General features: G+C 42.2%; 3 protein-coding genes across 6 annotated transcripts in view; all 3 read right to left on the bottom strand.

Moving 5' to 3' along the window:
• Positions 1–1,528: 1,528 nt before the first annotated feature.
• LOC130553783 (natural killer cell receptor 2B4-like) lies at positions 1,529–24,120 on the bottom strand. 3 transcript variants are annotated; one of them, XM_057332922.1, is made up of 7 exons: positions 23,884–24,109; positions 4,995–5,315; positions 4,624–4,878; positions 4,376–4,411; positions 3,956–4,008; positions 3,664–3,798; positions 1,529–2,642 (listed from the first exon to the last, which is right to left on the bottom strand). In XM_057332922.1, the coding sequence occupies exons 1-7, from the start codon at positions 23,927–23,929 to the stop codon at positions 2,493–2,495; spliced, it is 996 nt and encodes a 331-aa protein (XP_057188905.1). In that variant the 5' UTR covers positions 23,930–24,109; the 3' UTR covers positions 1,529–2,492. The 3 variants fall into 3 exon arrangements, with proteins under 3 accessions (XP_057188905.1, XP_057188904.1, XP_057188906.1); XM_057332921.1 differs by having other exon boundaries at positions 4,376–4,486; positions 23,884–24,106; XM_057332923.1 differs by having other exon boundaries at positions 2,536–2,642; positions 3,639–3,798; positions 4,376–4,486; positions 23,884–24,120.
• Positions 6,980–25,132, bottom strand: part of LOC130553785 (natural killer cell receptor 2B4-like) — a 50,259-nt gene continuing 32,106 nt past the window's right edge. The window contains exon 6 of the mRNA XM_057332928.1: positions 6,980–7,256. Coding sequence (XP_057188911.1) covers positions 7,134–7,256 — 123 coding nt within the window. The 3' untranslated portion in view covers positions 6,980–7,133. The remainder of the gene's footprint in view (positions 7,257–25,132) is intronic.
• On the bottom strand, positions 7,534–14,462 carry LOC130553779 (uncharacterized). Of its 2 annotated transcripts, none has more exons than XM_057332915.1 (2): positions 13,097–14,461; positions 7,534–12,941 (listed from the first exon to the last, which is right to left on the bottom strand). In XM_057332915.1, the coding sequence occupies exon 2, from the start codon at positions 10,363–10,365 to the stop codon at positions 7,966–7,968; it is 2,400 nt and encodes a 799-aa protein (XP_057188898.1). In that variant the 5' UTR covers positions 10,366–12,941; positions 13,097–14,461; the 3' UTR covers positions 7,534–7,965. The 2 variants fall into 2 exon arrangements, with proteins under 2 accessions (XP_057188898.1, XP_057188899.1); XM_057332916.1 differs by having other exon boundaries at positions 10,376–12,941; positions 13,097–14,462.

The following is a 25,132-nucleotide window of genomic DNA, read 5'->3' as shown; positions in this document are numbered from 1 at the left end:
ACTGTTCCTTTCCTCCCCTCTCACTCAACGCAGGACACCCAAAAGCTACACGAGAAAAGAACACGGCACATACACAAAAAAACATACACATGTTTGGTATCATCCAAAAGGTCTCAGTGCAACTGGTACAATGGTCTCACTCCCATAACAACAGAATGTAATAACAAAGTTTTGTAAGAACTTAGCAAACTTCCCTCAGTGCTGGAACATTTCTCACACATTTGGTAACTTTCACCAATCACCTACTGTATGCAGATTAAGTACAGCCCCAGGGATCACAAGACCCAATCACTGCCAAATTCCTAACTCTAAAGAATATTTCCATAATGCTTTGTTCTGGTTTGGTATTTAAGGGAAGTTGACAAAAATATCAGGGAATCTGTAGCCAGATCTCCCGCACAAATTCCTGTGTGTCGTCTCTTGCCAGGTATGCAACATTGAACTTCTCTTTGCTTTATTTCTTATGATTTTCTATTATTTGTTATTGAATTATATTGATTGCCATTGATTATTTGAATTGAACCTTGAATTGGATTTTGAATTATGCTTCCCTTACCTGGCTAATAAATTGTTATGTTTGAATTCATTCTGTATTGTTCTGAGTTTATAAACTTTAGTAGATCACGCTATATCCTTTGTTACCGCAAGTCTACGTTCAGGTTAGTGACGGACTAGAATCCTGTATTAGGTGGAGCATTGGGCATGCCAGCTGAGATTCTAGAGCTCTGACTAACTACTTGGCATTAGTTTAAGTGTAATTAGACCGTAGGGGCTATCGTTTCCGTTTAGAACAGCACATATGTTGTCTGACCAATCTAAATAGGGCAAGTCACCAAAACCTCTGGTTATTGTAATATTATTCTAACTAAGTGTACATAGGAAACTATGGCATGATTATATAAAGCTACCATCAGAGGAAGTAAGATTGGTCTATTTATCTCTATGGAGTGGTCATGACCTCTGGTTGGAAATAATCATTACTTTAATTAAACTGTCATAGTCTAAGGGGACTAGATCAAATAATGTCTCAGGAAGTGCTGGTTGGAGACAGCCATCTGAGCATTACTAGTCATAGAAACCTCTGGCAGTGACCAAGACTGGCGAGTTTGTGACCGTGAGATCCGCATATAACGGCCGGCGCAAGACTCTAAGTGACATTGAGAATCGGATGAAGGAGTGTAATTTAGAATAAAACAGAGGAATCAGACATCCGTCCAAATTTCACAATTATTAATGATAAAAGTTAAATGTAAACTAAATGAGAAGTCGAGATATTATTAAATTGGAGTCAGATAAAATAGAGGTAATTAAGTGAAATATGCTTTCATTCAAATACTGTTTCACTAAACAAAGGAAGACAAGAACACGTGTGAAGCCTTCGCCACGCCTCTGGATACCGTCATTGGACCAGTGGGTGGTGCCTTACAGTGCTGAGAAATCTGCAATAGAAATCTGTCTGAATCGTGAGAGATTTTATGCTGTTGTGTGAGCCACAAACAATTCTAATTGTAAATCCATTTGCTTATGTTCTTATTTCTTATTTTTTTATTCACACAAAGAACATAGAGACAGAAAGACAGATCACTAGTTTAGATTATTACAATAGTCTGTTGTTACTATTTAAGTGCGATTGACGCACGTCAGCATTTAAATAATGCACCTAAGTATACAACCAATGTCCAATAATGTGCACCGTGGTCGCTAATAGACGGATGGGGCCCGGTAAAAGTTCTTGCATATGGGCCCGGACCTTGAAATGGTCTTGTGACAAAAGTAATTTAAAATTCCACCACATGAAACTATATTTATTCACTGCATGTACATTCAAACAAGCAATACTTCCTGTAAATGCCCAGTTTCATATTCATAAAGTTAAATGGTGTGAAAAGATACCCAACTTTGAGCATTTTAAAAATGAAGTTAAAGCATATTTGGAAACAATGCGAACAAGTAAAAATTTAAAAGCAAGAAAAACTATAAAGCTATTTAATAAAGACAAGCTTTTTATGTAAAAGGCATTTCAGTTTATGTTTTTATTTTATTTTATTTTTTGTCTTTTTTGAGACCCCTGTACTCTTATTTGTATAATACTTTTCAAATTGTTCTTCATTTATAATAAAAAAAAAACAAGCAACACTTCCTTTTGCAGAGGTTCTGGGTGTACTCTTAAAGGGACAGAACAAATAATATTTCTGTCTTCATTTATTCACGCACATGTCATTAAAAACCTGTATCTTTCATCTTTGGAACACATACAGAAAGAAGATATTTTGAGAAATGTCTCAGTGGTTTTGTGTCCATACAATAGAAGTCAATGTGCCCATGTTATTTGGTTACCAACATTCTTTAAAATTCATAAATAATTGTTGTTTTGCAGTAGAAACATGGAAATAAAAGTTTGGAATGACATGAGGGTGAGTAAAGTATTATAAAGTAAAACATTTACCTTTTTGGGTGATCTCTTTAATCTATTGATCATATGCATTTTATTGTTAATTCACAGATTCACACCCAGCTAAGGGTCTTTTTACCACAGCATAAATAGTTTTATCACTTTCAGATGTCGGTGGTATTGGATGCCGTTCAACGGTGCTGTAGACAGTGACTGGATTATATGTTTTGCTCTTTGTTGCTGGTGGATTCTGAAATAAACACAAAAAACTGTTGAGTCACAGGCAGAATCAAAGAAATATGGAAAATAATGGCAGAACCATTTGCTTACATAGGATGGAAAATAAATAAATATTTTTTTTAAATAGAAAACTGATGTCCAAGTCCATGTGACATTTCAAACTATGTCCAAATCCTGGTCCTGAAGTATCCCCAACACTGCACATTTTTGATGTCACTCTAATCTGACACACTCTGACACACTATCTGACTCGAATGTCACGTGACTAAACCGGTAAACAGGGGCACGTTCAAGCTCAAACCGGGTTGAACGACATGTTTCCTGGAAATGGTGTGCAATGGTATGCAACGTGGTTTGAGTTACGTTTTCTCTCGTTTGGTGGTTTGGTGTGTCAAAATGTCAGCCCAATCAGAAGCAACATGTTTTTCAACCATGCAGTATTAAAGACACAGCTCGCACAATGGGTCCAAGTAAAGTCGTTTACAAATGTGTCCGCTGCAGCTCGAAGAAAAGAAAGAATGGCCTTCTCAGCTGCCATAGTTGCAACTTTTGCGTCATCAGAACATGGTGTTCAACGCACCCCCGTTTCCATTTAAAAAACGTTTTGCAACGTTTTGTCTCGGCTGAATGCAGCCCTGGTCTCATTACGCTTCTTGGAAAAAGTGTATTAATAGTATTAACTACCGCTAACCAAGCTAGCTGTTTCCATTTTTAGGCATGTTATGCTTTTTTATTTTAATATTCAAATGTCTGTGAGAAGAAAAATAACCTTTTATACATCAATCTGTTTATATGATGGACATCGATTTTGATCATCTTTGGTAGCTCATTTAAAGGCATTTTGAGTAAACCGAAACTTTATGTATTTGAAGTGATACAAAAGACTTAAACTGGATGCGATGAGACTTGTTTTCTGGTTCTGTGTGACGTTTGGCATAAAGCCTACTATCATCAACAGACCTTTGATTTAGATGAACCATAATTTCATACACAGAATTTAACACACATTTTTAAACCTTGATTGTTTTTACTTGATTTGTAGAGTCAGGATCAGGTGTGGTCTGGCTGGTTGCCATGATAACATCAGGTTCCTTTTCTGCAGGTTCGTACATGGTATGAGCATTTGCTGATCCCTTCATCTCCAGCGAGTTTTGTAATTTGTACTCCTGCAGACACAGTCCAGACAGAATCCTTCAACTTTGGGTTAAATGTGTTCAATGTGCATACAGTAGAGTTGCTAAGATAGTCTAGGCTTTTATTTCTGACAACGGAATTTTGTATACATCTGAAGACATGCTGCATACATGATCATTTGAAATGTACCTCAACCTCTGCGTAGACTGTGCTTTCACGATGCTGGGCATTTAAAAGACACACTGTAGAAAAAAATACATTTTACAACATGTAACAGTCAGAACACGTTTATACTGTGTGTAAAGTGAAGTTTAGCATGGATTCTTTACTTATTTTTCTCTAATGCTTATTTTGCTCTTATCGGATATGTACATTTCCAAGGTAGAAACATTTTTACAACACCCTCTGATGTCTTGTTTACTGCTGGGAAATTGGAAAATAATTTTGATACCCAAATTCCTGATCTGAAGCATATTGTATGTTTTATACACAGCGAAAATAGCATGTATTCACCAATATTTCACTGCAAACATACCGTATGAAATATAGCTTTCCTAGTGAACAGTAATTCAATTTCTTAATGATATGAATGTAAGATATGTTCTATACCTTTTTTATTCTTGTAGAAACAAAAGCCAACCACTCCTAACAAACCCAATGATATACAAATAAGAGGAATTAACCAATGGAGAAGTACAGATGCACCAGAGGTTATTTTCTCTAGATGTGAAAGAACAGAGCAGAAGTCATATGCGCGTTTCAGTATATTTTGGCTTTCAGAAATATTTTATGACTATAAAATAACAGATCACAGAATTTTCTTTACATTTGTTTAAAATGTTGTGCTTATTACGTACCTAAATTAACATCGCAGAGTTGTTGAAGAGTATTTGTGTCGTTCTTCCAGCTGACACGGTTGCTGTGGTTACAAATGATGAAGTCATCAGTGCATTTCAGACTTAGATTGTAGATTCCAGATGATTTGACGTCCTCAGAACAGCTGCTGTTGTAATAGTTGATGATTGTGAGATTATCTGCTGTACATGTAAAGTTACAGGGTTGTGCGCTGGACCAGATTGAGTTTACAGTCAGGACAGGAGCTTTCACTGCATCTGAAACACAAATGTAAAGATATTTAAGATTTGTGTTAAGAAGATTTTGCTGCTTACAATCAGTGCTGCTACTGTATATTGTTCATGTAAAATCTGTTTGTTTTTATGACACTCACCTATGACAGATACTCTGTGTTTAGCAATAACCTTTTCTTTAAAGTTCCTTGTTATTGCAGTATAAACTCCACTGTCATTCTTCTGCATGTTCTTCAGTGTTAGAGAGAAGGTTTCATTATTAAAATCCATTCTGTCCTTGTAGGAAGGGTGAGGTTGTGCTTGTTTAGTTGCACTTGTGTATATGACTATAATATCTTTTTCTTTTATATTTTCATTTATCCAGTTGAACTCATTAAACTCAGCAGGTAGTTTCTCTCTCTGTATATCCAGTTGAGCAGAAGCTCCTGTCTGCACAAACACAGTGTCCTCAGCACTGGAGCCTAAGGAGACAGAAAATGCGGTACAGATTATTTTTGTGTTAAGGCAAGGTTTAGTAGCTGCTTCTTTGTTGTCATGATTTTTCATCTTATCTTACCTGTTGTTTGTGACTCAGTTATTCGCTATTATTTCAGGTACAAACATCATAATCAATATAACAAAAACTTCTGAGCCACCATTAGCAGGGTACCCTTTTTCCTGCAACATGAGCCCCAAAAATGAGTCTGTGCCCCAGTAAAATGAAAGGAATAGTTCACCCACAAATGAAGAACCAAACAGATCTCTTCCCCCATCGACTCCCATAGTATTTATTTTCCCTTTTATGGCAGTATATGGGGGATGATAACTGTTTGGTTACTGCGATCTTACAAATATCTTCCTTTGTTTTCAGCAGAACAAAGAAATGTATACAGGTTTGGAACAATCTGAGGGTGAGTAAATGATGACAGAATTGTCATTTTTAGGTGGAGTATTGCTTTAAGATTATAGTAGATAGACAATTCTATCCATTGAAGGTGATCATTTACATTATAACGCCCACTGAAGCAAAAAAATGTTTCTCTGCAGACCGATCAATTCAATTCAATTTTATTTATATAGCGCTTTTCACAATGTGCATTGTTCCAAAGCAGCTTTACAGGAGCAAATAAGAAAAACACAGAAAGGTAAAACACAGCACAGTGCATGGTGTTTATAGACCAAGCAAGATCATTATAATAAATAATATCTAATAATAAATAAATAAATGCAGTCTCCCGATCAGCATGTGACATCCAAGAATAAAAGGAACAGTTCACCCAAAAATGAAAATTCTGTCATCATTTACTCACCCTCAAATTGTTCCAAACCTGTATACATTTTATTGTTTTGTTGAACACAAAGAAATATATTTGGAAGAATCATAGCAATTTTCAGTATTGGGACATCATTCACTAGCAGAATACAAATATTTTGATTACTTTGACTACCAGTTTAAGATTTTCATTTTTGGGTGAACTATCCCTTTAATATTCGAAAGCACGTTGGGCCTCATTTATCAATCTAACGTAGAAACGAGCGCAGATCCTTGCACAGAAATTGTCTTACTACAGGGTTTACGTGCGATTCATCAAACATTCATATGCCGCCAATCTCATCGTACGAATGATCATACCTTGATAAATGTGGTGGCTGATATCGGTCATAATTTACCTCGCCCCTAGATTTTGCGACATGTAGAAACATAATCCGGCCAAAAAGAGGAACTTTTCCGATTTAGAAAATTAAAGTTTAACTTTGAAAAGCAGAATCAAAGTAAGTAAAAAAAGAGTTTGGAAAGACATCACTGCTGCGGTCGACAGCATTGGTGTAGTGAACCGAACGGTTTGTATTTTTTTATTGTATATTTATGTTTTGTAAATATGACCGCAAATAGTTTATTTATTAGTGTTTCACTATTATTTTTACACTGAAAGTATTATTGTTGCTTTAAATTACTTTGGTTACGGCGCAATTATAGAATAATGTTTATTTGTAAATGTTTTTAAACAGTTTTTTTTCATTTAGGTGAAGAAAAAATGATCTGTGGCAGAGGAAACAGATGTATGTTTCTATGCAGGATACATGTTTAAAATCTAATGCTGCTAATCTTGCATTTCAGGCTGCTTAAATCAAGCACACACAGTTTTATGTTTGCTTCATTTATTTTTTCTCTTTCAGATCTGTCAGAGGCAGGACCAGCGGTCTTCAGCCCCCACAAACCGGTAGGCTTTCAAATAGGCATTCTAATGAAAACAAACAACATGCATGCTTTAATGTTTTTCTATTTGTGCAATGTTTATTTATGCTTGGGTGTTTGTGAAAGACGCCCACTGGGTCACAGCTTGAGGTTGCCTGGCTTTGTGTGGCAGGCTCCAGGCAGGTTTTTGGGGGCTGAAGACCACTGGTTCTTGCCTCCTACAGATCTGAAAGAGAGAAAAATAAATGAAGCAAACATAAAACAATAGGTTACTGTCATAACCCCGGTTCTCTGAAACATCGAGTGGAGAGATCCACCTATGGGAAGGGCATCCGTACCTGACCTCTGCAGAAGCATCTAATTGCACCAAGTCTGGCTAGACAGACAGAAGTGCGCAGCCAATGCCAGGTAAGGCCCCACCCCCTTACCTGAGCGCATATAAGGTCTGCTTGCGCTGCTGTTCCTCAGTAAGTATATTCGCTTCTCGTGCTGCAAGCGGGGCAAAGCTGGTGGATCTCTCCACTCGATGTTTCAGAGAACCGGGGTTACGACAGTAACCTATTGTTCTCTTTCATCATCTCGTTTCGAGATCCACCTATGGGAGAGACATGGACAGCTCCCCGATTGCCCAATACACTCACAGTGAGGTTCTGAAAGCCAGAAAAAACGGTCACCCCCAAAGGGGCGGTGCATGACACGTCCCATAATTATGTCCCTGGCAGCCCTGATGCGCACGCATAGCTGCTGCGCACATACAGGACAGGAACATGTATGAGGCACACACATGTAATTAACCCAGCAACACATATATACCACCCAGGCCGGAATGTGAATGCATGCTTGGTGACATGAATGCGCACGGCCCACCGGCCCGTTCAACCCTCGTTACCATAACAATGTGTAAACAGGAGGTGAAGGAATATAACAAGGAGGGGCTATGAAGACCCCACTCCTAAAACAGAATGTGCTACCGAGGTTTTGGTGACATCCAATCGGTAGTAACGCACAAACGTATGGGGAGAAGCCCAGCTGGCTGCAGAGCAGATGTCCTGCAGTGATACTCCCCTGAACAAAGCCCAAGAGGCAGCTAAGCCCCTCGTGGAATGAGCTCTGATGGTACCTGGGGGCTGCACTCCCCTTGATACATATGCAACTGCTATAGCGTTCACAAGCCAATGTGAGAGGCGCTGTTTAGATATGGGACTCCCCTTATGAGGGGGTGCCCACGAAATAAAGAGCTGGTCGCTCTTCCGGAAAGCACTGGTCTTGGACATATATGCCTGTAATGCACGAACAGGACACAGAGCATTCAGCCTCTGATCCTCCGCAGAGGAAAAAGGCGGAGGGTGAAAAGCGGACAGCTCCAACACCTCCGAAGTGAACGCAGGGAAACATTTAGGCATAAAAGCCGGGTTAGGTTTAAGAAAAACCTTATCTCCACTCAAAGAGAATTTCGTGCACGAGGGATGTATTGAGAGTGCATGTAGCTCACTGACACGTTTGGCTGATACCAAGGCCAAGAGCAAAGCCGTCTTGAAAGACAACAGCTTCAAGGAAATACCTCCCAGGGGCTCAAGCACCAAGGAGAGGTCCCATTCAGGGACGGTTCTCCTGATGACTGGCAAGGAGCGATGGGCACCCTTCATAAATCTGCGGATTAAAGGATTCTGCCCGACTGTTGAGCCCTCAAAGCCCACATGACAGGCAGAAATAGCTGCCAGGTACACCTTAATTGTGGAAAAAGACCTGCCTTTATCCATAAGGTCCTGTAAGAAACACAAAATATCAGGAACTGAGCACTGATATGATGTGAGACTGCGCCCATCACACCACTCTTCAAACACTTGCCACTTACAACCATACAAGGACCGTGTAGAAACGGCCCTGGCATTTTGTATAGTGGCAACCACACGCGGGTGAAGCCCCAGCGCGTTTAAGTTTGACTTCTCACGGGCCAGACCCAGAGAGCCACCCTGTCCGGGTGTGGGTGATAAATTTCCCCATTCGCCTGAGACAATAGGTCTGTGCGGAGGGGGAGGCGCCACGGCTGGGCGTATAACAGAGGGATTATCTCTGCCAGCCACGGTGCTTTGGGCCACCTGGGAGCTATTAGAAGGAGAGACAGGCCCTTCTCTCTCACTCTGGCCAGTGTGGGAATTATCAGGCACAGAGGAGGAAAAGCATACAGCAGCAGCTTGGGCCATGGGTGGGCCAGTGCGTCCACCCCGAGGGGCGCGTCCGAGTCCTTTAGCGAGAAGAACATAGGACAATGGTTGTTTTCGCGCGAGGCGAATAGATCTACGGTTGCCTGTCCGAATCTCCACCATATCATGCCCACTATCTGAGGGTGGAGGCGCCAATCTCCGTAGAGTGGGTTCCCCCTCGACAGAAGGTCCGCACCTCTGTTCAGAATGCCTGGAACATGAGTCGCGCGTAACGACAGGAAAAACCGCCCGCTCCACACCAAAAGCTTGTGAGCTAGAGCGTGAAGTTTCGGTGAGCATAAGCCGCCCTGCAGATTGATATACGCGACTGCTGTGGTATTGTCGCAGCGTACGAGCACATGATGTCCTAGCAGGCGAGGCAGAAAATAATTCAGAGCTTTCCATATGGTCAGGAGCTCTAAATAATTTATGTGTGCTGAACGTAGTATGCTCGGCCACACACCGTTCACCACTCTGCCCTCCTGGGTGGCACCCCAGCCTGTTAGGGACGCATCTGTCGTCACAACTTTCCGCATCACTACCATTCCCAAACGGGTCCCCTGTGCGTAAAAGTCCGCGTCTCTCCAGTGGCGAAGAGCTGCCGTGCAGGCGCGCGTCACTGTCACAGAGCGGCAGAGATCCCGTACCGGGCTGAAATGTAGTGACAAAACCCATTTCATGAATGCTCTCATTTGCAGAAGTCCCAGCGGCAAAACTTGGATAACTGAAGCCATAAGACCCTGCAATCTGAGGCATGTGCGATACTGCACTCTCGCCCCCTCTCTGAACTGCGACACGCAGCTCATTAGAGAGAGGACGCGCTCCTGGGAGAGACGCGCTCACATGGAGACCGAGCTCAGCTCCAAGCCCAGGAAAATCACACTCTGGCTGGGTGTAAAATTGCATTTGGTCACATTCACCCTGAACCCGAGAGATGTGATGTGTGTAAGCACGCTGCAGGTGTCCCGCAGCACTTTCTCTTCCGATTCGGCCACGATGAGCCAATCGTCTATGTATGTCAAAATCCGCAGACCTGACATTCTCAGGGGAGCCAAGCTCGCCTCCGTACACAGACAAAAAGTCCGAGGGCTGAGTGAGAGCCCGAAAGGAAGAACAGTGAATTCGTAACATATGCCTAGATAGGCGAAACGAAGAAACTTCCTGTGTGGCGGATAAATGCTTATGAGGAAAAAAGCATCCTTGAGATCGACCGAAGTGAACCAGTCGTTCTGTTTTATGGTGCAGGCCAGAGTGCCGTGGTTTAACATTCTGAAATTGTATTTCCTCAAATGTTTGTTCAACATCCGGAGGTCCAAGATGGGGCGGAGAGAGCCGTCCTTCTTTGGGACCAGGAAATAACGGGAATAAAACCCTTGACTTATCAGGCTGGGAGGTACCACCTGAATCGCTCCCTTCATTAAGAGAGAAGAGATTTCTTCATTCAGAATGTGAGCGGAGCTCTCCTCCGCGTGAGAAGAGAGAACGCCGTTGAAAAGCGGGGGTTTCATTACAAACTGCAGTCTGTAACCCTGCATAATTGTTCGCATCACCCACTCTGGAGGCGCAACAGTCTGCCAGGCGGACTCGTAATTCGCGAGCATCCCCACTGGGGCCGGTGAAGCGCCGAAATCCTCACATACGCTCTGTTGGCTCCTTTGCGATGCAATGGCGCCATCTAGCGGACACACTAGGGGCGACATGCGTGGATTTAGAAAGATGTTCTCTCTCTGCAGAGAGACGTACTCTCCCTGAAACAAATTCAATATATTCGTTTGTTTCATTGTGTTTTTTGTGTTGGGGAACACCGGGGCCGAAGCCTTTATTAGTTGGGTGAGGGGAACAATGTGTGTGCTGTGTGGTGACACTGTTTGAGCACATTCCCTCGCAACCGACCCCCTGAACGTGGGGGGAGGAAACACAGTGTCCACTGAAGGCACGGGCTGGGAACCCTGGCCGGTCCCTCCGCGAGAAAACCTCCGTCTTTTGGACAGGGGCTCTGGGACAGAAGGAGCTTGTGGCTCGTGAACGAGGACTCTCTGCCCCCAATGGTCGGACATCAGGCCGGCCGCTTGCGTTTAGAATCGGTCGGGGTTGGGTTGGGCGGGTTTCCCAGCCGCGGCGGGAGACGTTCTTCCCCAGGGTTTAGCAGAGGGTGGGTTACTCTGCCGTGGAGGGGGTTTGTTGCGCGATTTCTCCCTGCTATGATGCGGGTTTCGCACCGTGACGGGGGGGGGGTTAGGCAAACGCGCAGTGGGCAACTGACGCGGAGCAGCTTTCTTAGGGAGGCACAACTTGAAAGCCTCGTCCTCTTTCTTTTTGTCGTCGCACCGTTGCTGCATCAAAGCCACGGCGGGACCGAAGAGAGCCTGGCCAGGCTCGACCGGAGCACCCGCAACGCGCCTCTTCTCACTGTCAGGAAGTCCCGACAGGTTCAGCCAGAGAGCACGCTCCCCCACTACAGAAAGCGCCATGGAGCGCCCGCAAACTTGGACAGCCTGCCGAGCATTGTGGAGGGCGAGGTCGTTGACCGTAAGGATCTCGTTCCACAAGGTTGGCGAGGGGGATCCTTTGTCCAGCTGCTGCCCCAAATCCTCCAAAATTTCCGCCTGGTAAGCGGAAAGCAGGGACGAAACATTGAGAGCCCTGACAGCCAAGGCCGAGGATTTATAAGTGGCCTGATGAACAGAGGCAGAAAAACGGTCCATTTTGCTTGCCAAGACCGGCTTCGGAGGGGCGAGCAGCCCGCCCTGGATGGGGTTGAGATGCCTGGCGATCGACGGCTCGACAGCGGGGGGATCACCCAAGCCGAGAGCCGCCATGTCTTTCACCTCCAGACCCGCGAGACCGTGTTTGAGGTTCAGCGGGTCGCTCCAGTAGTGCCTCACGTGCTTCGCGCACGCTGGCAGGATGGGGAAGAGTTGTTTCCTCGGGCCGGGCGGGGGACCCAGCACTTTCCCATCATACACATCCCTCTCCTGGTCGGTGGTGCTCTGCGGAGCCGGCCACGGAATGTTAAGGCGAGCGGCCGCTCGATCGCACACGTCCAGGAGGATGGACTGGGGTAAGGCCGCGGGGGGTTAACCTGGTAAAAACCAGAGAGTGGGATGGCCTCCTCGTCCTCTGAGACCCCAAGAAGGCTCGCGTCATCTTCATTGCCGGAACCAGCCGGTTCATCAGCGAACGGGAGGTTGCCACCGAAGATATCCTTTTCGGGGAACGCAGGATTAGGTAGGTCAGCCCAATGAAGCGACGTCGCACACTGGGAGATCCCCGGAGGCGCGTCGCCGTCACCGTGTCCCCCATCCGAGTCAGAAAAGCCGAGCTCGATACACTGGGTAGCGGCAACTTTGAGTCGACGTCGCAGGAGCTTTTTCGGCAGCACAAGGCAATGGCTGCAATGCTCCGGGTTCTCCAAAGCCTCTTCTGCATGCTTGAGGCCCAAGCAGACCACGCAGAACTCGTGAGAGTCCTTAGCTGCGATGAGAGCCCCGCACGTGGCCGGGCAGGCCCGTGATGAGCTGGTCCCGGGAGCAGTGGCAGATTTAGAGAGCAACATGTCGGCGAAAAACTCGTTAATATCCGTGGTAGGCAGCCGTGGAAAGTAAATGGGGAGCAGGTGAAAAAAGCATGAGCGTGGGCGGCTCAGGATGCGTAGAAAAAAACACAGCTAACCTGGCTGAATAGACGACTGTCACGTCTAGCGGAGGCTGATCAGACGATATGTCCTCCTGAAGACACACAGTGAGCAGCGAAAATCCAACCGAACTGTGTTAAAGCAGAGATCGCGAGAAGCGAATGACAACTGAGGAACAGCAGCGCAAGCAGACCTTATATGTGCTCAGGTAAGGGGGTGGGGCCTTACCTGGCATTGGCTGCGCGCTTCTGTCTGTCTAGCCAGACTTGGTGCAATTAGATGCTTCTGCAGAGGTCAGGTACGGATGCCCTTCCCATAGGTGGATCTCGAAACGAGATGATGAAAGAGAACTGCTTGTGCTTGATTTAAAGGCGCAGTTCTTGAAAATCAGCGGCCACTAGCGTTGTATTATAGTTTTGCAACGAATCTCCCTTTCGAAGTACGACGGTGGCCGCAACAGTAAAAAAAGATGTCGTCTACTGAGACAGCGGATAGCAGTGATACAAGCAATGATGTTTCTTTACAAAGGTAAGGCAATATATTAACGTAATTAATCCTTTAACATGTATTCTATTGCGAAAGTTACTGTTACAATTCTATAATTAGATATATTTCTTGCGTGCTATCTAGTACACGCTGAGAGTAGTGAAGTAACTAAAGTTAGCTAATCGTAAATAGCAACGCTGTTCAAATCGTTTGATCTGACAGCGACATAGGCAGTTAGGTGTAAGTTAGTAGACGTTTGTCTTCCCCTTTGTAAAGTCAGGAACAACCGGAGTACGTACCGCAGGGACGGAAAAACATTATTATTCGGAGGTTATATGGCCATTTGTATAAAATGCTAACGCTACCGTTTCAACAAAACAGTTGTTTGGTAAACATTGAAAAACTGGAAACATTGAAAATGTTGAATTATCTTACCAGTCTAGCAGAAAACAGGCAACTTCGGCGTCGCCTTGAAAACATTTTTCTTTCAACAGCGCCTTCCATCTGGTAATAGATACACCGATGTTTATCCTGGATTTCTGCCGCCGTTTGTCTCTAATTCGTCTGGCAGCATCACGTTTGCACTTCTTTGACGACGGAGATTCACGCTCTGTCGGCTCTTGTGCACAATACGCATGGTCCTCCATTTTATCAAAACTTCTAAGACAGAACAATCAATTGCTTCAGCTAGACGACGACTACTCCTCCTTCTCTCCGTACTACGACTTACTACTTTGTTCGTCTTCAACTCAGTGATGACGCAAGCTGCGTCTAAAAAAACACACGAAGACCAACATATACGAAACGCGCTCTGTAGAGCTGTTTGTCCGTTAGAGCTTACTGTACAAAACATGGCTGCGCAACATAACAAATTCCATGTAGATAGGCCCTATGTAGATACAACTGGTTTATTCTAAGGTAATAAAAACATAACTTTTCACTACGTAAGGTTTTTATACACATCTAAACGACACAGTTTTGTATGTTATATTGAATTTCTGTTAATAGATCATACAAAACATCCCGCACTGTACCTTTAAGCAGCCTGAAATGCAAGATTACCAGCATTAGATTTTAAACCCCTATCCTCTTTAGAAACATATCTGTCTCCTCCGCCACAGACAATTTTTTCTTCACCTAAATGAAGATTATTGTAAAAACATTTACATATAAACATTATACTATAATTGCGCCGCAAAAATTATCAGTAATTTAGCCTATTTCTACATTCGTTTTTACATAAATACATTAATGTAGGCTAACTCAAACAAAGCTCTTCAAGACTGAAGTCAGATTATAATTTTGTTTAAATGCACAACACAACCAAAGTAATTTAAAACAACAATACTTTCAGTGTAAAAATAATCGTAAAAGTATAATAATTTGCGGTGATATTTATAAAACATAAATATCCAATAACAAATACAAACCTGAGCTGGAGTTCGGTTCACTACACCAACGCTGTTGAAAGTGATGTCTTTCTGAACTGTTTTTTACTTCCTTTGATTCCGCTTTCAAGGTTAAAGTTTCAATTCTAAATCGGAAAAGTTCCTCTTTTTGGCCGGATTACATTTCTCCATGTCACAAAATCTAGGGGCGAGGCCTACACCCTGAATTTATAGGTGCGTGATATGTAAATTATGATCGTTTTCAGCCGCCGCATTTATCAAGGTACGATCATTCGTACGACGGAATTTGACGCATACGAAAGTTTAATGAATCACACGTGAGAGTTGTCGTAAACAGATTTTTGAGCTCGGATGTACGCTAGTTTCTACGGTCGTTTGATAAATGAGGGCCCTTCACCCTATCTCAAAACTTGCGTACACGAACTGAGACCTGTCGTGAGATTTGATTGTAGCAACCGCTCACGTTCATATTGATAAATCAATAAACCAGTTTTCGGTCGTACGCTCATTTCATAAATGAGGCCCAATTTGTAGAGATGTTACAAATAAGTATTGAATTAAAAACACAAAATATTTTTATATCATTTTTATGATATAAAAAACACAAAATAAACTAAGTTAAAGATTAATTTGACTAATAGCATTATTTATTTATTTTAATTTAATTTAACTTTTCTGAATTTCTGATGAGTGACACACAGAGCGGTCCGCACTCGAATTGGTCTGCAGAGTCTCATGAGGTTAAACAACTGGGGTCTCATTTATAAAACTGTGTTTAGGATCCTTACTAAAAGTGTACGTGCGCCCGAAAGCCCTAAATAGCGTACGCCTAAAAATATTCCGATTTATAAAACCGTGCGTACGCACAGCTGTAAGCAATATTCGATTTATAAATAATAGATCACCTGCAAGTGTGCGTACGTGAATCAGCCTCATATCCCGCCCTGTACATGCCCATTTTTACCCATAAATAGTCAATGCAAAGCACCTCATGAATGCTGATTCGTATTAATAATATGCCTGGCATCCAATCCGCTTGTTAAGCCTTACGTCACGCACCATAATGGATGTATACCGTTTCCGGGTCCAACCGCTATCAGATGCCATAGAAAAATAAAAAAAATAAGTAAAACTGCAAAAACCCCCGATCCCATCCTTTATCTCTGTAATGAAATCACATATGGCTACACATGAGATTCACTAATTAATAATTGTTATAATTATTAATAATTAATATTATTATATTAAAGCCAAAGAAGTTCTCTGCAGTATTTAAACGTTTACAGCATTTAGAATGATCATTAACACCTCATTAAAATCACACCATTAATTAGCGGTGTCCTTCATCTGAGATAAAATTTGAGGACATAATTGTAAAAGACGAATCTTCATTCCGGTTATGAACATAGTTAGGACTGATAACGAGGACATAAAGATAAACGATTGTGCGAGAGCTTAATGGATGTATTTCCAGACATTAACATTTGATGATTATGCACAGCATTTAAGGAAAATATATTTAGTATTTATTTACACAGTTATCGTATTTCCTGTAATCCATGCAGTCGGATCATCTCCTCCTCATGAGCTCATAGTGTGATGGACAGACAGCGTCATAATTTTTTTATTTAAGATTTGAGTTGGATTTACAAGAAGGTGCATGAAACAAGTGTAACGAACTTCTTTAGTCCGAGGAACGTTTCAAGAGAATACACTTAAGGAGAACGACGGGTACACAGTAAACCAGAATTTTTGGAAAAATATATCACATTTATTGAAACATTATGTAAGATATATGCATCACATTCAATCACTCACAGTTGGGTATGACGTCACCAGGGCAAATGAAAAAAGCAGTTCACGAGTTCACCTTCGCAGATAACAGCGATGTTGCAGGGATAATAATGATAGAGCATGGGTATGAAGGTTTATGCGTATTTGGCGTGCTGTCCAGGGAGCGGGCTCCGAGCCTGCCGGATCTATCCGAACCCTGGCCAGGGCAAGAGCTCGTAACCGGCTCGAGCCCAGAGCACACCCCCTGGAGTCCTGCGGGAGAATGATCTTTGTGAGGGGATCAGGGGTGGAGGAGGAATGCTGATCTGAAGAGATGAAGCAGGTAAGATGGTTTTCCTATTTATAAGAGTGCTTGCTTGAGCTGATAGGGTAGACGCGGTGATTGCTGATGGTAGACCAGCCGGGCTGATTAAATGCTGGGTAGATGCGGTGATTACTGATGGTAGACCAGCCTGGCTGATTATATGCTCCGTCTCCTCCCGAACTTTGTTAATTAAACATCATTTATGATTCACGGCACAACACTTCACTCTAGTGGTTACTCAAAGCACTGCACCCCCCACACTTCCCAATAGGACTTGAACACAAAATATTCACTTCACACAGTGATATAAGTTGCCATGCACCCCGCTCCGTACATACAACACCCCAGGAATTAAACTTCTGGGTAAGACTACCTGTACCATAGACGCAGCATCAGAATTAGCTGGGGGCAACCGTACCAACCGTTGATTTTGAATCTCCAATTGGTCCCATACTGAAACATATTTTTAGCAAGGTCGGGATTTAACTCCACTTCTTTCCGGCCATCTGCCACCCCAGATTTAAACTTTTAAATCTTTTAAACTTTTAAATCTTTTAAAATTTTTTAATTTTTTTAATTTTTTAAAATTTTAACAGGGTCCCCTTGTTGAGCCTTTACTAGTTTGTCTTCAATTTCCCTTACCTCCTCTGTAGAGCTTTCTGCCCCATCCACCTCACTCACTACCCGGACCTTTGTCGCCTGTCTCTTCGCTTCAAGGAAACCCCCATCCCTCTCCCGGCCATCCCCACCCATAGACCCCGGGAGTCTGGAGAGGGCATCTGCATTAGAATGCTGATTCCCTGGCCTATGAATAATTTTGTATTGGAAGTTTGCCAACTGCTCGACCCACCGAGCCAACTGTCCCTCTAACTCCCTGAAATTATGTAACCAACGCAATGAGTTGTGATCGGTTCGGAGCATAAACTCCCTACCTAGCAAGTAGTGCTTAAAATGCTTAGTAAAGGTCACCATACTAAGAAGTTCTTTTTTTCCGTTTCCGTTTATTTCCGTTCCTGCTTAGACAAAACCCTACTAGCATATGCCACCACTCACTCCAGACCCCCTTCTTCTTGGGACAAGACAGCCCCGATACCCACATCACTAGCGTCAGTATCCAAGATAAATGGCTTTTGGGGGTCTAGGTAAACCAAGACAGGGGCAACAATAAGGCTAGCTTTCAGCTGCTGGAAGGCTTCCTGACATTCTTCCCCCAAACAAATCTCCTCCCTTTTTCAGTGAGACGATGTAAAGGCTGAGCAATCTCAGCAAACCCCTTGATAAAGCGCCTGTAATAGGATGCCAATCCCCAAAAACTTCTCACCTCTGTCTGAGTTTTAGGGATGGGCCAAGCACGTACCGCCTCTACTTTAGATGGATCAGCCATCACTCCCTCCGTAGAGATAACATGGCCTAGATATTTTACTTGGGAAGCAAATAAAGTACACTTAGAGGGTTTAACCTTAAGATTAGCATGGCGAAGCTTGCAAATATTCTTGAAACGTTCGCCCAAAAACAACAATGTCGTCCAAATACACTAAACAAGTAGTCCACTGTAAATCAGCTAACACAACGTCAATTAGATGCTGGAAAGTACTGGGTGAGTTACATAACCCAAAACTCAAGACATTGAACTCAAACAAACCTTGGCGAGTAATAAAGGCTGACTTGTGTCTATCCTGTGGATCGACCTACACCTGCCAATAGCCACTCACCAAGTCTAATGTCGAAAACCAGCAAGCATGTGTTAAGCTATCAAGGGCATCATCAATCCTAGGAAATGGATACGCATCTTTTTTCGTAATCTCATTAAATTTCCGATAATCCACACAAAAGCGCAGACTACCGTCTTTCTTTCTAACCAAAACCACAGATGCTGCCCATGGACTACATGATGGACGGATCACCCCATTCTCCTGCATCTGTTTTATATGGTCCGCAACTTACTGCTGAAGATGCAGGGGCACACGACACGGAGGTAATTTAATTGGCTGTGCAGAACCAGTATCTATCTTATGCAACGCCAGGTGAGTTCTTCCCAAATCACTATCTCCTTTACTAAATACAGACGCATTCCGAAGTAATAACTCCTCCACTGCCCGCATCTGACTGGGACCAAACCCCCGATCTCTTAATCCAAACTGTGATACTAAATAGTCAACCATAAAGGGAGAACCTGAGACTGTGTCATCGCTCTCCACTGTCACAGTACTATCTCCAACCTCTATGTCAGGGAAAAAGGTACCAAATTTCATATTTTGCTTTAACATACAGTTGCCGGTAAGAAAAACTCCAGCACCTTTTGCAGCAACTAAGGCCAAACCAAACTAAGCATTTGGCCCACTGTACCCGCCCTCTAGTTTCCCTGCAAATAGGGGCAATTCCTACGTAGATGCCTTGTGCACCCACACTCCCAACAAGCCTCGGACCGAGAATGGACTGGTTGCTCTGTTGAACCTGTAGGGGGATAAATCCGTAAAGGAGCAGATACATTCTTTCTTTGTACCTCTTTCACCGTAACTTGTAGAGCTTTTACCTCTTGGTGCAACTCCTCCACTATACCCAACAAAACTTCAACCTTATTATCAGTGGGTGATGTTTGCGTACTTAAACCACGCACTTTCGAATCCGCATATTGGGTATGCTCTAAACTACGGATGAGCTCCAATTCCGATGCCAAATTAATTGCACTTTCTAGAGTGGCCGGTTTTGCACTGCGAAGATGTATGTGCATATCACCACTACCTATATGTGCTATAAAATGATCCCGTGCCAGTAAGTCCTGTGTGGCAGCATCCACTGCAGGGTAAGCTTTATAAATAAACCGCCTTAAGGCATTACCAAATTCTCGAGAAGTCTCATTAGGGAGCCTATGTCGGGAGGAAAAACTCACCCGATTCCAGTCTGCACTCTCACATGGCTCTAAACACTTGCCCATGGCATCTTTTAGAAGTCCATAATTATTCTTGGCTTCCCCCGGAAGTCCACCATAAATATATCTAGCTCGGCTGGAGAATAACAGAGTCATAAACTTTAACTTAAGCTCATTGTCCCACCCATTTACATGTGCCGCCATCTCAAACTGTTCTGACCAATCAGACCATCCACGTCCCACCCCCGTAAATGTTTTGGGCATAAACAACGGACGAGAAGCTTGCATTCTAATAGAGGCAGCATTGGCCATGTCGCCATTTGTCAAATCTACGTTTGCTCCTGGTTGATACACAGACGTACCATCGTCCTCCATTTTCTCGTATTATTTCTAACGTCCCACCGCTGCCACAAGTATAACGAACCTCTTTAGTCCGAGGAACGTTTAAAGAGAATACACTTAAGGAGAACGACGGGTAAACAGTAAACCAGAATCTTTGGAAAAATATATAACATTTATTGAAACATTATGTAAGAAATATGCATCACGTTCAATCACCCACAGTTGGGTATGATGTCACCAGGGCAAATGACAAAAGAAGTTATGATTCATGGCACACCCCACACTTCCCAATAGGAGTTGAACACAAAATATTCACTTCACACAGTGATATAAGTTGCCATGCACCCCGCTCCGTACATACCCCATAGGACCATTGTAACCTTCGCATATAAACTTTAAAACTAACACAATCATCCATTCACGTCATATACTCATTAGACATATGCCCGGTTAACCGAAAATATCTATCACGTGATTTATGCACAACTTGTGAGTGAAGTACGGTAAAATGCTGCTGCATCCGAAAGCCAGAGGGCGCTCTGGTGCAGAAACACGTAGTAGGAAATGCCTAAGGACATGTTTTTACCACTGATCCTCAATCCTCCTCAGGTATTTTCATGATAATAAAGTATATTTATAATGATCATGTTTGATGGGTGTTGCTTTTTCAAATGCACGTTATAAGCGACTCAAACTCGCACTGCTTTGAGATCGAGCAGCATTTCTACTGATCCCAGAGCCGTGCTTCACGGACAAGCTACGCATCAATAAAATAAACGATACCTTGCATTATCGCAGCCAGCTCGGTTTCAGCAGGATTTGGTGTTAACCGGGCACATGTGTTACGTCCTAGGACGTATTATTATTATTATTATTATTGCTTTTATGTGTATGCGTATGCCATTGGGCTTGTTGTTTTCCCCATTTCTCTGTTGTGCTACTCTCGCTCTACCTGTTCACAGGGTAATCATCTGCAGCTGCAGCTCGTTGGTGAGAGTATGCCAGAGACTGAATGAGAGTTAAAGCAGTTTGGAGACGGTTGTGAAGGCACGCACTTCTCCTCTGATCCAGATCGAAAATATTGTTTGTTTTGTGATGGTGGTTCTGTGACTAAGTTCTCTATTAAGAACAAGCAACAGTGGTTGTGAACTCTGGTGGCTTTACCTATCTGAGGTGTTCTTAGCAGCAGTGGTTGCTGATCCAGAGAACTATTCTCTTTACAATGCCTTGAGACAAGAGAGGCTTTGTACAATTTTCTTTTGTTTGGTTAAACTGTTTGGTAATTAAAAGGTATTGTGAACCTGATGGTTATTTTGACGTTTCTTTATTGTTTTGGGAAGCAGTAGGGAGAAAGAGCCTTCTCCCCCCACTTTTCTCCTGTTTCTGTTTAGAGAGGGAGTGAGGGCAGTCTTGTTTATTTATTTTATTTTGTCCATTTTTGCAGGGAAGTCAGGTCTCCCCTTAAACCTTAGTGAGTCCCTTTTGTTTGTTATTTTAGGCTATACTTTCTCCTGAAGACATGCTTCCTTGAACTCTTTTGTGTTTACTAAAGTTTTGTAAATAAAAACCTTTTTGTTTGCCTCTAAGTTAAGCGTTGCGTTTTCACTCTGGGACAGAGGAACGGAAGTGTGTCCATTTCCCCCCCCTTATTTATTAATTTGTCTTTGTTACAACTCCTCTGCCGCCCCTAGACAAAGAGGGGAACGTAACACATGTCTAATACTCATACAGATAATATTTAAAATACAGCACTTCCCCGTTCTCCTCCAAAGAACAAGACCCTGCCCCCGGGGATGTACAGCCCGGATGCCTTTCACATCCACATGAGACTTCCCGGTTTGCGGACCTCACGGAGAACAAGCCAGTCGCTGGTATGCTAGGTTCGGGTCCACAGAACGCGCAGCAACATTCAGCAGGTCGCGGGTGTGCCTGTTCGACGTTCACGCCACTCGTAGCAGTGTCCAGCCAGTCGCTGGTACTCAGTGTCTATTTTGATCCTTCTACGCCAGGGCTTACCTCTGAGCCCTCCCCCAAATCCGGTATGCTCGCAACCACACGACCCAGTGGCCAGTGCTACTAACGTCCCCCCACTATCTGTCTAAACCCAAACAGGTCACGCTATCTAGCTATCTTAGTTGCCGGACAGACCCTATTGGCCTCGAGCAACACACAGCGTCCCCTTGAGATTCCGTCCCTGAACGCACACGGCCCTTTTGCATTTAGTACCGGTCTCTCTTTTTCTCTCACATCAGGTCTCTTAAACGTGTTCACTCTCAGGTGAAATCAATCACCCTCACTTAATTCTCAAGGGGAGACCCGCTCATGGGGGTGGACCAAGCCAACCACCACACCCCCTAGCACAAACCCAGATCCCCAAGTTCATTACACAAGTATTACTCAATACAAGCGCAAATAACTCTGCAGATTTAATCTTTGTGATAATGTGGATCTTTAAGGTAAAATGAAATGTGTGTGTGGCCTTAATGCTTATAAATGCTTATAATCGTTTTTATCTCACTTACTTTATGCAATCTAACTTCAGTTCACTAACTCACCATCGGCGTACGCATCTTTCAGGGCATGTTTTGTGCGTACGCAACGGTTATAAATGAGACCCCTGATCTGTAATAAAAACTGGATTGCTCGTGATGTCATAACATTGAAGCCACCGCGCCGTCATGTTGGTATCCCAAACATTCTATTGAATTAATTGTACGGTATACGATGCTAATGATTAAACTTTCCTTAGCATTCACTGTTTTTGTATCTGAAGTACATTTTTACAACGTAAATGTCTTAAGCATCCTCGTGGTTATTTATTGAACGTCTGGATTTTTTCCTGCTTCTTAAATATTGAGTGAGTAACATTCATCTTCATTACAGCAGTGTACAAATCATATCATAGCTGACAGACAAACACATCAACTTGGGACAAATGTACTTAATTTAAAATCTACATACAGATTTTAGATATCTGTCATGTGTTGGCTGTTCTGTTTGCAAGCAGCTTATTTTTATTTAAAAATGGATAAGAACTTATTTTATTCCAAGAGACGGCGAAGGGAGGAGCAGAAACAATAGGTTAAGCAGACAGCAGGCTCATACTGTCATCACCTAAACATAACCAGTTCTACTACATAAAAAATTCACCTTGTGAGGATATCCCTTTGTAGTAAAACAATTACATGTAAAATTTAACTAATGATATGATCTGCAGTGCATGCTTGCAATAATGTTTGTTATAAGAATAATAGTACAGGTAAGTAGCTATACATGACTCTTAAAAACAACATATTTTGTTTTTTCTAAAAAATATTTTCTCCATGTGCTCCAGTGACGAACAAACTCTAAAATCTCCTTTTATTAGGACATGTACAAATTAAGAATATTTGTATTTAAGGTTATGTCAAATAAAATCAGAACTTGCAAGACTGACACAGAGCAACATTTCTCATAAAGTATTATTCACTTATTTACTTTTTTGCTGTATTGTTAATGTATTGCATAGTTTCATTACCTCTTTCAAGTATAAGAATTTGCGTAATCCCAAAATGTATTGCGATATACTTTTGCTGTGCTTACAATAAATTACTTTTATTTCACTGTATTTTATTACAAGAAACCAGAAAAAATCTATCAATACTCTACAGTTCATTTCAGTTTTTATCAATGAATATGTTATATCAATAAGACAGAAATACATTACTACTAAAACATTACAGTTACTCATAATGGTGCCCTATAGTTTAGGCCACTTAAAGTATAATCTTTAATTAAAAATGATTTCATAGTAAAGTGAATCAATTTGTACCTGTGTTGTGTATAAGAAAAGCATATGACAGGAGCCGCAACGCCATTGAAACAAACAGAAAAGGGATGTTTTCGCTTTGGCATGTCAGTTAAGGAAGCTCTACTTCTCTTCCGTGATGTCTGATGACGTTTCTAACCACAGCGGAACAGTCTATATACTTTTACATATTTATATCACTACATCAATAAAAAAATTGTATCACAACCTTATAGGTTTCACTAAAGCCTTTTACTGTAAGTGTAGGTGGAGGGTTTTTATTCTTCAGCTGAATCTGAAATAAAAAAAATTATAGCCAGTAGGGGTCTTCTGTCTTTGCTGTTTTCGCCCCACCACATCCCCCAACACACATTACTTCCCTTAAAAGCCCCCACACTTCCTGTTTGTTCACTCAATCCTCCACATGCCCACTCAACAGTGTCCTTAAAGTGTTGAAGTGAAGTGACTTTGAAACAAGACCTATAAATATTATGTAGATATACAGTATAATACAAGCATATTTTTGACCTTTAGTTGCTGCTCCTCTGTCACATATAATTTAACTTAGATTTAAAATGTACTTTATTAAAATTCACATTTCTATTATATCAGCTTTATCAGCTATTTGAGTGTGGAAGTTTAAATGTCATGAAGAAAATCTGAAATCAAATCAAGGTAAAATAAAGGGAATACTATATTTACATGGAGATTTTTAAAGGTATAGCTCATCCCCAAATGAAAATTCTGTCATCATTTACTCACCCTCATGTAATTTTAAACCTGTATGACTTTCTTTCTTTTATAAAACACAAAATAAGATACTTTGAAGAATGTCGGTAAACAAAAACCTCTTCACAATGCAAGTCAAAGGGTACCGCTGTTGTTTGGTTACCGACGTTCTTCAAAATATATTATTTTGTGTTCTGCAAAACAAATAGTCAAACAGGTTTGAAATGACAAGAGAGCGAGTAAATGATGACAGATTTTTTTTATTTTAGGGTGAACTATCCCTTTAACAGGTGCTTTATCCAGATTAATTTACAACAGGAAAAAACATCAGTAAAGAGACATAATACATTTTAGCTATTAGTCTATCAATTGAAATAAACTTTTTCTTTAAAATTATCCTACCAGACAGAAAAATTTCACCCACCTACTGACCTACTGTATACCTTTATAGTATGTTTTTGAGTTCTGGATGAAAAAGGTCTCCATCTGTTGGCCAACAGCATAATAGGCACATGGTAGCATTAACAAAACAATGTGGCATGGT

The sequence above is a fragment of the Triplophysa rosa genome, linkage group LG5 (assembly GCF_024868665.1).
Source record: "Triplophysa rosa linkage group LG5, Trosa_1v2, whole genome shotgun sequence".
In the NCBI taxonomy this organism is placed as follows: domain Eukaryota; kingdom Metazoa; phylum Chordata; class Actinopteri; order Cypriniformes; family Nemacheilidae; genus Triplophysa; species Triplophysa rosa.
Note: the sequence above shows the minus strand (reverse complement) of the source record. Positions and strands in the feature narration are given on the sequence as shown.